Source organism: Leptonychotes weddellii, chromosome 11 (assembly GCF_054177405.1).
Source record: "Leptonychotes weddellii isolate Sample4059 chromosome 11, ASM5417740v2, whole genome shotgun sequence".
Lineage (NCBI taxonomy): Eukaryota > Metazoa > Chordata > Mammalia > Carnivora > Phocidae > Leptonychotes > Leptonychotes weddellii.
In genome coordinates, this window is record NC_138379.1 from 2,135,148 (window position 1) to 2,149,406 (window position 14,259).

The 14,259-nt window shown below is 49.8% G+C and overlaps 1 protein-coding gene across 1 annotated transcript; it reads left to right on the plus strand.

The window, feature by feature from the left end:
• Positions 1-197: 197 nt before the first annotated feature.
• On the plus strand, positions 198-14,052 carry LOC145716173 (actin, muscle-like). Its single transcript, XM_081798457.1, has 6 exons — positions 198-209; positions 532-660; positions 3,928-4,038; positions 8,034-8,118; positions 11,623-11,784; positions 13,704-14,052. Exons 1-6 carry the CDS (start codon positions 198-200, stop codon positions 13,925-13,927), a joined length of 723 nt encoding a protein of 240 aa, XP_081654583.1. The 3' UTR covers positions 13,928-14,052.
• Positions 14,053-14,259: the final 207 nt, after the last annotated feature.

Here is a 14,259-nt window from a genome sequence, read left to right on the forward strand (position 1 = left end):
GATCCACACACTTTTCATCCTGGGTTGGTGTCGGCTTCTTGGTAGACACAGACTTACACGCGGTCCAACCGTTGAATCCCTTCTGAATGACGGAATAAATGGTTTCCTGGGCCGTGAAAGTAGCCAGGTCCATCTTCCTAAAGAATCACAAATTCAATTAACCTGTAGACCCTCCTCCTGCCGATTTTCCAGAGCACATGGAGAAGCTGGTGCCCCTCCCGACCCCTTCCCTTCCTCTACCGCCTCTCTGTCTCTTTCTTGCCCTCAGGTGACTCATCTGCAAAGTGGACAAAGCCAGTGTCCTCGGGAGCTCTCTTACCTTGCAGATCATTCACTCAAACCTCTTAGCAGCATCTTGAAATCGGGTACAAGCTTGAGGAGGCCATCTCTGCCAGTGGCGCTGTGACCTGAAATTGTCCCCCAGCGGCACATCACGGCTCCTGGTCCCTGCTCACCATGCACTAATGCATGGGAGCCGAGTGGAGGGGAGTCACTCTTGAGAGCAGATCTGTCCTGGCCTGTGTCTTTCAGAATCCGTTGGTGGGGATGCAAAAAGAAGACTGGTTCATCGGAGACGAGGCTCAGAAAAAGCGAGGGGAGCTTAACCTGCAATATCCCATCTCCCGGGCAACCATCACTAACTGGGACAACATGGAGAAGGTAGGCTCAGGTTTTGCTGGGGCGGGGGGTGGGTGTGGGAACGTGCTCACGGGGCATTCAGTGGCGTACCTGCTGGCCAGGCACCTGGGGAGGGAGGTGCCCCAGCCTCCAGGGCTCTCTGGGCGTCTCTTAGCTCTCGGTCCCTATAGACACCATGTCTCGTTCCTAACCACATGGGTTGTGGAGTCAGACACCTGAGCCTGAATCCTGTCTTTATGACTTATTATCTGTGTCATTTTGGACAAGTAACCTGCCTCCCTGGCCCTCCGTTTCCTTATCTGTAAGAAAGGGTTCTAATTTTTCCTTGCACATCGCACTGGTGTGAGGATTAAAGGAATGATGGACAAAAAGTCCCTACTCAGCTCCACCCTTAGGTTGGCCATTTAAAAACAGCAACAACAACAGAAAATGACAAGTGTTGGCCTTGGGACCTCGTGCACGGCTGGCAGGAACATAAAATGGCGCAGCCGCTGTGGAACACAGCATGGTGGTTCCTCAAAAGGTTAAAGAACTGAAAAGAAGAACAGGAAGGGAGATCTGCACACCCATGTTCAGTGCGGTATTGTTCACAAGATATGGAAACAAGCAAGGTGCCCATCAGCAGATGGATGGGTAAGCAAAACATGCTGTATACATATGGTGGACTATCACTCAGCCTTGAAAAGGAAGGACATTCAGACACCTGCGACAACATGACTGGACCTTGAGGACAGGATGCTCCGTGAAATAAGCCAGACACAAAAAAGGACAAACACTGTACGATTCCACCCTTAGCTGGCAGATTCATAGAAACAGAAATTGGACGGTGGGTGCTGGGGGAGTGGGAATGGGAGTTAGTGTTTAAGGGGGACAGAGTTCTAGTTGAGGGCAATAAAAAAATTTCTGGAGACGGGTAGGTGGTGATGGTTGCACAGCAATGTGAATGCACTTAATGCCACTGAAGGGTATGCTTTTTAAAAAGGTTAAATTGATCAATTTTATAGTATATATATTTTACTGTAAGAATAAAATTCTTTAGTCCAGCACAGTACGGATGTAATGAATGTGGCTATTTGGACCACTCTGTCTTAGTGATTTTTTTTTTTTTTTAAGATTTTATTTATTTGACAGAGAGAGACACAGTGAGAGAGGGAACACAAGCAGGGGGAGTGGGAGAGGGAGAAGCAGGCCTCCTGCGGAGCAGGGAGCCCGATGTGGGGCTCGATCCCAGCCATGGCCTGAGCCGAAGGCAGATGCCTAATGACTGAGCCACCCAGGCGCCCCTGTCTTAGTAATTGAAGGTTCTGATCAGGTCCTCCATATATGGTTGGAGCTTGCATGCTGCCTAGGAAGATGGATTAATTATCGGTGCCGCATAACGAACCACTCCAAAACTTAGAGGCTTAAAACACTGATGGCCACAGTTTTTGTGGGTCAGGCATTTGGGAGAGGCTCAGCTGGGTGATTCTGGCTTAAGGGTCTCTTGTGAGGCAGCAGTCAGTCGGCTGGGGCCGTACCATCCGAAGGCTCGACCGGGACTGGAGGAGACATTTCCAAGGCAGCGCTCCGTGTGGCCAGGAAGGTGGTGCTTCTTGGGGACTTTCTGTGGGGCCATTCGGATGTCCTCACGGCATGGTGGTTAGCCCCCCCCAGAGTCAACAATCAAGGGGGCCAACATGAAGGCTGCAACAGCTTTATGATGCAGCCTTGAAAGCCACATGCCCTCACTTTTGCCATACTCTGTAGGTTGCATGATCCAGTCCTGGTTCAGTGTGGGAAAGGTCTGCCCTGGGCATGGATGCCAGGAGGTGTGCGTCCCTGGGGGCAATCTTAGAGGGTGGTTGTGGGAGTGTCCCTCACAGACACTCTTCCTATCTGCACAGCTGAGGTGTCGGCTCTGGGTCTGGCTGTAGCCCTCCATTAGTGTGTCGCAGGGGATGCAGAAACTGAAGCAGTGTAGACAGGTCTCTGGAATGTGTAGCCCACCAGCTTGCCAGACCCAGGCTACCTCCTAGGCTGTGGCTTCCACCCTCCCCTTACCTCCCCTGTCCAGTCACTGAGCCCTAGTGGAACTGACTTCCAGTGTGTCTTCGGCTGGTTCCAGCTCTTGATTCAGTTCTTGCACAGATACCAGGATCATTGCAACAATCCTCCCCCTTGGTGCCTGCCCTCCTACCTCACCCTTCCAGTTCACCCCCACATGGCCTGCTGAGTGCCTCTCCTACATCTGATCATGCCACTTCCCTGCTCCTGTCCATCAGTGGCTGGACATCCAGCCACGAGCCCACCTGTCTGGCTTTTGCCGTTCGCTGGGCGCCATGTTGCTTTGTGCTTCCGTGGTCTTGTACCAGTGCCCCGTTTCCTAAGACGCTTCCTCCACTGAACTTTCCCCAGGGAGTGTGTCCCTCACTTTTGTTTTCAGTTCTCCATGGAGCCTCCCTCCCCAGAGGCAGGCAGGACCTTTATCCAGAGTAAGTAACCATTGCTTCTTGAGCATGTACTGTGCACCAAGTACTCTGCTGGGTGCTGTGGCCTGAACTTTGTCCCCCGATTTCCTACGTTGGAGCCCTGACCCCCAGCACCTCACAATGTGACCGTATTTGGAGATGGGGTCTTAAAAGACGCAATTAAAGTAAAACGAGGTCACTAGGATTGGATCTTATATGATCTGACTGGGGTCCTTATAAGAAAAGGACATCAGGACCCAGACACGCACCCCATGAGGACACAGGGAGAGCACGGCCGTCCACACAAAAGGAGACAGGCCTTGGGAGGACCCAGCCTGGCTGACGTCCTGTCTCTGGGGCTGGGAGACAAATCCTATAATTTAAGCCACTCATGGTGGCCACAGGAAACAAATACACTAGGCTTTCTACAAACGTCGTATTTGGTCCTCGATGATGTCCTCATGATCCTCTAGGAGGAAGGGAACATTCTCCATTTTACAGATGAGGAAACAGCTCATAAAGTCAAGTCGCTTGTTTGGCATACACCTGTTGCCAAGCTCCCCGCTGTCCTGTCTTAGGGCTCATGTCCACCCCCTATCAGACGAGGACTATGCCTCAGGCATCTTCGTTTGCTCCCCTCCCTGACTCAAGGCTGGTACACAAATGGAGGATCTGTGTCCTGTCTGCAGCCACACTGTCTTTCCTGCTGTGAATCACATAGTGAATCACACAGTTGCATCTGCTACTGCACAAGCCACTTTGCGGTGTAGACAGGATCAGTCCCCCTTGCAGGAGATCGGCCGTGGCTCACGTGTCACCGTATCGCCCTCTCTTACCATAGATTTGGCATCACTCCTTCTACCAGGCACTCCGCATCGCCCCAGAGCAGCATCCTCTGATGGTGACTGAACCGCCTTTAAACACAACATCCAACAAAGAGAAGATGTCACAGGTAAGGGGCCAGGTGGTGGGCGATAGGGTCGGGGAACGAGCACGGGGAGGGCGGCTGCTCTGGCCTCCTCTTGAGCCTTGGGGATGCCCTCAGGGCTTCACCTCTTTGCTGAGCGAGATGCAGACACAGCAGAGATCTGTCCCCTTTGATGTTAGCGGTGAGCATCATGGCCACCACGGAAGAGCACACCAAGGGGTCAGCCTGGGGCGAGGTTTTTAATGCGGCTTATTCAGTTAGACCTGACAGCCGGGCTATGGGCAGGGCAGTTCAAGTCCCTGTGCACAGATGAAGACATGGGAGTGTCTAGGAGGAGAAGTAGTTGGGCTAAAGTCACAGGGCAGGTGGCTGGGAGGCCCACTGGGTCCTCAAGACCTGACCCCACAGACTCATCCTTAGTCCTGCTACATGTGGGGCCTGCTTGGAAGTCCAACCCTGACTCGAGAGCTCCCAACTTCCCCCTGGACCTGCCCCCCAGGAAGGAGTTGGTGGTGAGTGCGGATCAGATTGACCAGGTTGAACTGGATCAAACTGGTTCTCAGAGGCCATTAAGGACAGAGTGGTGGAGAAAAGAGCGTGTCCCCCAGTAGGCTGCAGAGTCTTCCTTAGGACTGGAGGGGGTCCAGGTGGGGAGGGGGCTGCAGGGGCTGCCGCTGGCTGTCCAGGTTCCAGTTATAACGAATGAGGACATCCATGAACTAATTAAGCAAGCAGCAAGGTTCTACCACCTGGCCCAGAGCCCCTGGAGCCCAGTGGCGTCTCTTGCAGTGAGCAGTGACCCAAAGGGCAAGCCAGCAGCCCGTGCTACCACCTGCACGAGGAGGAGGCCTGCTCTGTGGCCCAGAAACTGAGCACCAGCAATCAGAGAACAGGTGTGAGCTGTGCTTCATTTAAAACAAAGCCCTGAGGGGGCCGATGACTCTTCCTCTGCACATGGACAGGGAGATCACAGAAGTGGGCCACAGCTGGGCTCCACGCGGACAGGGGCACAAAGCCCACGGCCTTGAAATGGCAGGTATCCTGTCTGAAAACAGCATGTGCCCATCAGGGACCCAGTGAGCTGGGGAGACAAGAGAGAAGCGGGTCGTCCTCCACTCGAGGGGAATGTGCCACTCCCAAAGTGTCTTAGGGTTCTCCAGAGAATCAGAACAATGGGACGGACACACACACACACACACACACACACACAGAAAGAGATCTGCTTTAAGGAATTGGTTCATGTGATTATGGGGACTGACAAGTCCCAGGATCTGCAGGGTGGGTCAGCAGCCTGGAACCTTTTGTTCTAGGCAGATCTTCCTTCAACTGATTGGACAAGGCCCACCCACCCTGGGAAGGGTAATGGGCATTACTCAATCTATCCATTTAAATGTTACTATTACCCAAAAGCACCCTCATAGACACCCTCAGAATGATGATTGCCCAAATGTCTGGGATCCCATGCCCCAGTCAAATTGACACCTAAAATTAACCCTCACACAAAATATCGCACCAGTCACACAGCCTGTCTCCAGCACTTCCCCACTTCTCCTGGGCCCACTGCCTGCCTGCCTTTCTGCCCCGGCTCTCTCTGAATTCACCCCCTAACTACATCGAGATCCCAGCAGGAAAACAAAGGGACCCTCATGTCGGGCAATTCTGGTGAGACTTTATTGAAGAGCTTACAATACGAAGGTGAGCCTGTTTTAAAACAGCTATAGGAGAAGGTGCAGAGCTCTGGGCCAGTAATGGGGGACTGTTGCCCCCTGAACCTGGCAGAGCATGGGTGGTTCGCAGCCCTGAGAGGGCCTCTGCCAGGAGCTGTGGCCTTGGAGGGACCCGCAGGGAGGGAGCAGAGGCATCCCATCTCCCGCCTCCCTCAGACCTCCTTCCAGGGTCCCCGTGGGTAGAACCCCGTGGGTCGCCCAGGGAAGGGGAGCCTCTGGCTACAGGCCAGCAAAGAGAGTGGTTGAGAAAGGTGGAAGCTTCTGCAGGAGATGGAAGGCAGCCTTCTGGAAGCTGGAACAGACTGAGAAGTGCAGGGCGGACTTCTCCCAGAATAAGTCTGCGTTAGCAGGATGTCTGGGGCCGGGTCCCAGCAGAGAAGCCAGTGGGGGGAGCAGCGCAGGGTGCAGGGAGGAGCCGGATTCTGGCCCTGGCTCTCCCAGCATGTGTGACCTTGGGTGGATTCCTTGTCCTCGTGGTGTCTTAATTTCCCTCTCAGAAGGATGATAATGGTCCCATGCTGGGGGGTGTCACGGAAATGAGATGAGTCAATGCCATAAAGTGCGGTCACCTTGCTTAGCGCCTGATGAGCATTCAGTAAATGCTGCCTCAGTGTTCTCATCTGTAAGGTGGGAGTTTGGCCGCAGGATCCCTGAAGACCCTTCCAAGCTCTGTGACCTCTGGCCTCATGCCAGGCCAGGGGAGCAGAGGTTGGTTTTTGTTTTTGTGTTTTTAGGGGGTGGGGTCTCTAGTTGGATCACAAAAGCTGTTCTCCCACCTGGAGTCCATGTTCCGCATCCTCCACCAGGATGCAAATTCCAGGGGCACCGGAGAGTGACGCAGACTCACAGACACTGCCGTGCCCACCCCTCTGTCCTTCGAGGAGGTGCCTGCATCCAGGCACCTGGCCGTCCACATGTCACGTTGCAAATGCATGTCTGGGTGGTCTCAGCTTGGGGACTGGTGCAAATAGGCGTGAACTGGTATTCACACGGACACGTGTTTTTTCTTCTCTTGGGTAAATCCCCAAGCCCCCACTGATGGCTGCCCCTAGACACATGCATTGTGACCCTCGAGGCGAGTCACACACTCAGGGGTGGACCCAGCTCTGTGCAATATTGTTGTCTAAAATGCTGTCTTCACTGGGTTTTGATGTCTTTGCTAGAGGCCAATCGGTTCACTTCTTGAGCAGCCCACACCCCAGCCTCTGCCCTTAGGGTCCCGTCCCACTCCAGGGCCATGGTACACCAGCCCTACTTGCCCCAGAACTGGGTACCAAACAAGGGACAGCCCCAGGCCTGGGAGCCAATCCACAGGGATCCCTCCAAACCCAGCTAACCACCCCACTGGCCATCCATAAGATGCCCCAACAGCTCCAGCTGGCTGTCACCCTGTCCCCAGGTACAACCCTTCGGTGGCCCCGTCTGGCAGGCTTAGAGCTATACCTGACACAGTTTGCCATTCAGTTGTCCGAGGGACTGTGTGTTGGTCCCCCCATCAAAAGAAGCTTGAAGTCTTGTAGACCCCAGTGTCACCATCTTGCAGAAGAATCATTCCCTCGCTCAGCCACCTTCATGGAGGCAGTGCCCGGCCTCCCACCCCTGCCACCTGACAACGCTCCCTAACATTCTTGTCCGCTGGTCTCCCGTGTGGACGAGGTGCGGACAATGTCCATACCTTGGCGGGGGGGCGCCATGGGCAGCCAAAACAAGGATGTGTCTCCCCTGTCTGCGCCTTCCACCCTGTGTACAGTCAGTATGTAGGATAGTGTTCTTGACCAAGCCATGTCTGGACGAAGTGTCTGGCATGCAGTAACACATAGTAACTGATAGCTTTCGTGGTTTGTATCATAAAACAAGTACATCATCCCAAGTCCACGTGTCGGGATTCGTGTAAAGTCTGCCTATCCTCCAGGAGCAGAAAGAACAAAAGCATGGAGAAGACAATGCTGGTTTCACAGAGGCATTGGGAGTTCGGCATCATCCCCATCGTGGTAACAGGGTGGCCCAGAAGATGATGCGATCCCCTCAGTCCTGTGACAGTCTGTTAGGTCTGCCCCGTAAGGTCCCTGGGAAGGATGCGAGCCCGCATTATAGGCTGGGAAACAGAGTCACGGAGCTCCTGGGGCAGAGCTGGGATGAAGAGTGGCATGCTCCCTGACCCCGTTGTCCGGCGCTCTGGGGGAGCCAGGGGCCCCTGCAGATGGGCTCCGTGTGCCCCAGAACTAGCGGAAGAGCCACCTGCTCTTCTGTCCACTGGCCTGGCTGCCAGTGTTTCCCATTGCTTCTCCACAGATCCTGTTTGAGACGTTCAACGTGCCCGCCCTCTACTTAGCCAACCAGGGAGTCCTTTCTCTCTACGCGTCTGGCCAGACCTCCGGTGAGTGGCCCTCTTGAAGCCCCGCGAGCCCATGCATGTCCCCTTCCTCCCTGCCAAATAACAAATGAAGAGAAGGGTCCACAAGGTGTAACCAGTACAGCCCTCCTCCTAACTCCCCTTTCCTACCTCCAGGATAAGCAATTGGCTCCCCGTGTTTCTTAACAGCTTTATCGAGGTGTCACTGGTACATGACAAAGTCAGTGTGCCTAAGGCACACAATTTGAGAAGCTTTGATGTGTGGATACCCTCATGCAGCCATCAGCACAGTCAAGATAATGAGCGTATCTGATACTCCTAAACGTTTCCCCCCACTCCCCACGCTGCCCCCCTGCAATCTATCCTCACATGAGTTTGCATGCTCTGGAATTTTGTATAAATGTTGTTGGGTATGTACTCTTTTTTTCTATGGCTTTTTCCCTCTCAGCATAATTATTTGGAGACTCATTCATGTTACTGCTAGTATCAATAGCTCATTTCTTTTTATCGCCAAGCAGTATTCCATTGCGTGAATGCACCGTGCTTTGCTGATTTTTCACCTGTGGGTGGACATTTGGGTTCTTTCCAGTTGGGAGCTATTATAAATAAAGCGGCCGTGAACATTTGTCTGTAAGTCTTTATGTGGACATACGCTTTCCTTTCACTTGGGTAAAAATACCTAGAAGTGAAATGATTGGGTCAGATGGTAAGAGTATTTTAACTTTTTAAAAAATCCGCCAAACTAGCTCCCAGTGCGCTTGCGTGCCCGGCTTGCATTCCACCAGCTGCGTGAGAGTGGGGCGGCCAGTCGTTTCCATGGTAGCCCTTCTAGCAGGTGCGCAGGGCATCTCGCTGTGGTTTTGACCTGTAGGTCCCTGACCAGCAGGGATGGGGAGCATTCCTTTATGTGCTAATTTGCCACCCCTATGTCTACTTTGGTGAAGTGTCTGTTCAAACGTTTTGCCAATTTTTCACTGAGTTCCTCACCTTTTTTTTTTTTAAGATTTTATTTACTTATTTATTTGAGATAAAGAGAAAGAGCACAAGTGGGGGCGGGGGGAGAAGGACAAGCAGACTCCACGCTGAGTGCGGAGCCCAATGTGGGGCTTGATCCCAGGACCCTGAGATCATGACCTGAGCTGAAATCAAGAGTCTGATGTTCAACAGAGTGAACCACCCATATGCTCCTGAGTTGCTCATCTTTGAGTTTTGAGAATTCTTTTTTGCATTCCGAGTACAAGTCTCTCACCAGGTATATGTTTTGCAAAGATTTGCTCCCAGTCTCTGGCTTGGCTTTTCATTTTCTTCACCATGTGCTTTGAAGAGCAGAAGTTTTTAATTTCAATGAAGTCCAGTTTATCCATTTTTTTGTGTGTGCGTGGATCATGCTTTTGGTATAATATCTAAGAAACACATGCTGAACCCAAGGCTTTTCTGCTATGACTTCTTCTGGAAGTTATATAATTTTCAGTATTACACTTAGTTCTGTGATCCATGTGGAATACAGTTTTGTGTATGGCATATGGTATGAATGAAGTGTTTTTTTAGTGTTTATATACATGTCCAGTTGTTCCCATGCTATTTGTTGAAAAGACCCTGCATTCTTCATTGAATGATCTCTATGCATTTTTGGGAAAACCAGTTGTCCATATACGTGTGGGTCTATTTCTATACTCTGTATTCTGTCCCATCGATCTATTTGTCTACCTGTAGGTTGATACCACATTGTCTTGATTACTGGAGCTTTATAAGTCTTTATAAGTAAGATGTTAGAGCTACACCTTTGGTCTCTTTCTCTCTCTTTTTTTTTTAAATAACATTTTGGTCATTCCAGGTTCTTTGCATTTCCATATAAATTTCAGAATAATTTTGTCACTTTCTACCAAAAAAGCATCTTTGGGTTTTGATCAGAATTTCATTGAATTTATAGATCAATCTGGGGAAAACTGACGTCTTAACAACATTGTGTCTCCTGACTAATAAATATGGTATATTTCCTAGGTGTTTTAATTTCTTCTTGGTGGTGATTTGCAGTTCACAGTGTAAAAGTTGTGGAAATCATTCATTGGATTTATTCTAAGTATTTCATATATTTTGATTCTATTATAAATGGTATCTTTATTTCAATTTCTGATTGTTCAGTGTAAGTATATAGAAATACAATTGGCTTTTGTATACTGATATTGTATCCTGACACCTTAACTAAGCTCATTTATTAGTGCTGCTAGGATTTTCTACTTAGGCAACCACGTCGTCTATAGTTTAACTTCTTTACGTCCAAACTGGGTGCTTTTTATTTATTTATTTTTTCTTGTCTCGTTGCTCTCGCTAGAAATCTCCACCACAATATTAAATAGAAATGGTGGGAGCAGGCATCCTTGTCTTGTTCCTGACTTCAGTGGGGAATCATTCGGTCTCTCTGAATGATGAAGTGCATTGTTAGCTGTAGGTTTTTAACTGACGTCCTTTATCAGTTTATGGAGGTTATTCTGTATTCCTAGTTTGATGACAGTGTTTTTTTTTTAAATCATGAATGGATGTTGGATTTTGTCAAATGCCTTTTCTGCCTCTACTGATAAGATCATGTGGAATTTTCTCTTTTAGTTCTTTAACATGGTGAATTACATTAATTGATTTTTGAATGTTAGAACAACCTTGCATTCCTGAGATAAAATCAGTTTGGTCATGACATGTTATCCTTTGCATATATTTGCTAAAATCTGGTTAGTTTTGTGTCTGTGTTCGTGAGGGATCATGGTCTGCCATATTCTTTCCTTGTGATGTCCTATCTCTCAGGGACCATTGAGACCATCCTTTGTTGCTTGATGTCCAATATCTTGAAAACTATTGTTTCCTGTATGTTTGTTTTAGGTGTTTCAGGTGTGTATGGGGGGACCCACTCTTTGTTTCCTACCTTAGCTAGATGAGGAGGTCAGACCTCCTCATTTTTGCTTCATTTTAAATGTGAAGTCCTTGGTTACCAGATCAAGCATGTGAAAGAAGCCAACCAGCCAGACCCCTGATCCGCTCTGGACGGCTCCACAAATCACCATTTCACACAAAGTGAAGCCTGTGTTTCCATGACCGCATCACAACTTTTGGACTAGCACAGAGAGATGTGGTTTGCTTTGCTAAAACGTATGCCTCCTCCACAGCATCCAGCCTCTTTGACAACTCAAGTGCCACCCAGAGATTCCCAGTGCCTGCATTGATGCACAGGTTTTTAGGAAAAAAGCTGTTAAGAGCAGAGTATTCTTCTTCCTCTTTTACCTTTGGCAACTGCTGCTAATGTTTATATGTCTGGTTTAATAAGAATATTTGCAGGTTTTCTGTTCAAAACAGTTGGCTCTTGGTCTAATCTGGATAGGCTTTATCCTAGCACACTCCCCTACAGAAGAAAGTTTGCTCCCCAGGCCCCTTTTTTCCCCTCCAATTATTTCCCCTTTACCACCTCTTCCTGCAGACTTGACAATTGATAAGGGATGTCATGCACCCTGCATTATGATGCTGGTGTGTTCTCTTGTCTAGGAACAACTATTGAATCTGGAGAAGGAATGACATACTTTGTGCCCATCATTGATGGCTGTCCTTTGCATCAGTCGACCATCCAGATGGACATGGCGGGCCAAGACCTAACATTGTACCTCCTGCAACTATTGACAGACAGTGGGCACTCATTGGTGAGCACAGGTAGGAAATTGTTATTCTTAGCCAGGTGAACCAGTCCCTGGGGTGTAATATCCTGCTTGGCTTACTTAACATACAGCCCTCAATTTAGCTAAGGTTACTTGAACATGATTCAAGCTTTACAGACAACTCCATCTATATTTAGGGACATTTAGTGATTGTGATGGTGGTGATGATGATGAGGATGATGGTGATGACGAGGATGAGGATGATGGTGATGATGAGGATGGTGGTGATATGATGACTATGATGATGGGTTAAGATTCACAGAGTACTTACTTTGTGCAAAACACTTGGCTGAGCGAACACTTCACATACTTCCTGTCATTGCTTCATGCTATGACACCGTGAGGGGATCACTTATCTCCAATGCAAGAGGAAGAGGCTTAGGAGGAGTAGGTGACTTCAACATCACATGACTAGCAGGTGTATCACCTGGAACCCAGGGACTCCAGATGAGGATGTGCCTGTCCTGCTTTTCACCCACTTCCTGGGCTAGATTCCCAGCCATATAACTTGCATGATACACATTCCCAACAAGCCTACAGTCCTGCATTATACCTCCTGGTCTTCCCAGGCCAGAGGTCTGTGTCCAAAGCCACACAAAGTATGGAACCCTTCAGAATAGCAGCAATTAGAAGAAAGCAAGGGGAAGTGAGAAGTATCAGCCAGGTCAATTTTATTGACACCTCACACTTAGCAAGATCTTATGTGCATTACCTCATCCCATCTGCACGGCAATCCATGAGTGGAGATTAATCCCATTCTTAAAGATGAGGAAAGCAGGGCGCCTGGGTGGCTCAGTCGTTAAGCGTCTGCCTTCGGCTCAGGTCATGATCCCAGGGTCCTGGGATCGAGTCCCATATCGGGCTCCCTGCTCGGCGGGAAGCCTGCTTCTCCTTCTCCCACTCCCCCTGCTTGTGTTCCTGCTCTCGCTGTCTCTCTCTCTGTCAAATGAATAAATAAAATCTTTAAAAAAAAAAAAAAAGATGAGGAAAGGGAAGATTTACAAGAGAGTGAATTTGCCTAAAGCCAAGCTTGGTAAATGGCAGAGGTAGGATTTAAACCTAGGTTTGTCTCACCAAAAACCAAAGTAGGTGAGGAAGGGGGAAATATCAGGAACTCTCCTGATCTCCAACATCCCAGAAGCCAGGGAGTGGCTAACAACGTCAGTTTCTGGAAGGAAAGAAGCCGAGGAGGAACTGAAGAGTGCGGCAGGGTTCTGGGAAAAGGAAGACGGGACAGATGCAGGCAGAGCCGTTTAGGTGGAGTGGGTGGGGGGGTCGAAGTCGGATGTCAGTGGGCTGAAGACTCTGGGGGATTTCTAGGCAGGCAGGTGCTGGGAGCTCTGATCCAAATTCAAAAGCAACGATAGACAAAATATAAAACCATAACACCAAAAGACATAGCGGGGTCTAAAACCCATGGTCAGCCACCCAGAAGGTGGGAGGGTGTGACCTTCCAGATGTTTCCAGGTCAGGGGGCCTGGCTGGCTTGGGTGGTTCTCCACAGGAGGGGGCAGCTGTGAGCTGTTTGCAGCCAACATTCACAGCAGGTGGGGATGGAGGCATGCACAGCAGCCCCTACTTTAATAGATAACAAGACTGGGTTTGATTTTCCAACCCCCTAAAAACACACACCGTACGTGGTAGGATATCAACATAAAATGCAGACATTTTCCAAATGCTGACATCTTAGTTCAGGATCCCTGCTCTACCGTTCTTGTCCACAAGCCCGGGTCCCCAGCACACGTTACAGACCAAGAGGTGCTGGGATCTGAGACGGACACAGGAATGGGCTTATGACTGTGCCGCCGTGTCCCCACCACGAGGAGCTGAGTCTTCAGGAAGATACTCCCTGGGGACAGATTGCTCCTGTGAACCATCTCGGGTCATGCCCTTTCCTTTGCCTTTCCCCCGTAGGTGACTGGGAGTACATCCAGCACGTAAAAGAAAAATGTTGCTATGTGGCTTTGGACTTCGACAAGGAAAAACTGAAAGCTGACTCTCCTTCCTACGCACAGAAGTATCAGCTGCCCGATGGCCAGGAGATCACCCTTGGGCAGGAGAAGTTCCTCTGTCCCGAAGGGCTCTTCCAGGCAGACATCATGGGTGAGGGGAAGGAAGGGACCAAGGGTGAGCCCTGACGTGGACAGCGGGGCCACTGTAAGGGGGACGGAGCCCAGTAGCCAGGAGGGGGCGCTGCTCTGAGCAGCAAGTTGGCGCCTGTTTCAAAAGTTCCTGTGACTTCAACTATCACTTATTAAGCGTGTGACTTTGGCGACCACCATTCATGGGCTGGAGCCTTCAATCCTCCCGCATCTGACAGTGTTCTGTGTTACAGACGAGGAAACCCAGTGCAGAGCACTAAATATTTGTCAGGTGTTCTACACTGGACTATACATCTTCTCTCCCATTATGTGTTATTCATACTCTACCTACTCACAAAATAATTTGAAATATACAAATGGAGACAAAG

Excerpts from the sequence above, each read along its gene's own strand:
- LOC145716173 (XM_081798457.1), top strand. Across the intron at positions 661-3,927 it reads ACTGGGACAACATGGAGAAG|ATTTGGCATCACTCCTTCTA; the intron begins GTAGGCTCAGGT and ends CTCTTACCATAG. Across the intron at positions 4,039-8,033 it reads ACAAAGAGAAGATGTCACAG|ATCCTGTTTGAGACGTTCAA; the intron begins GTAAGGGGCCAG and ends GCTTCTCCACAG.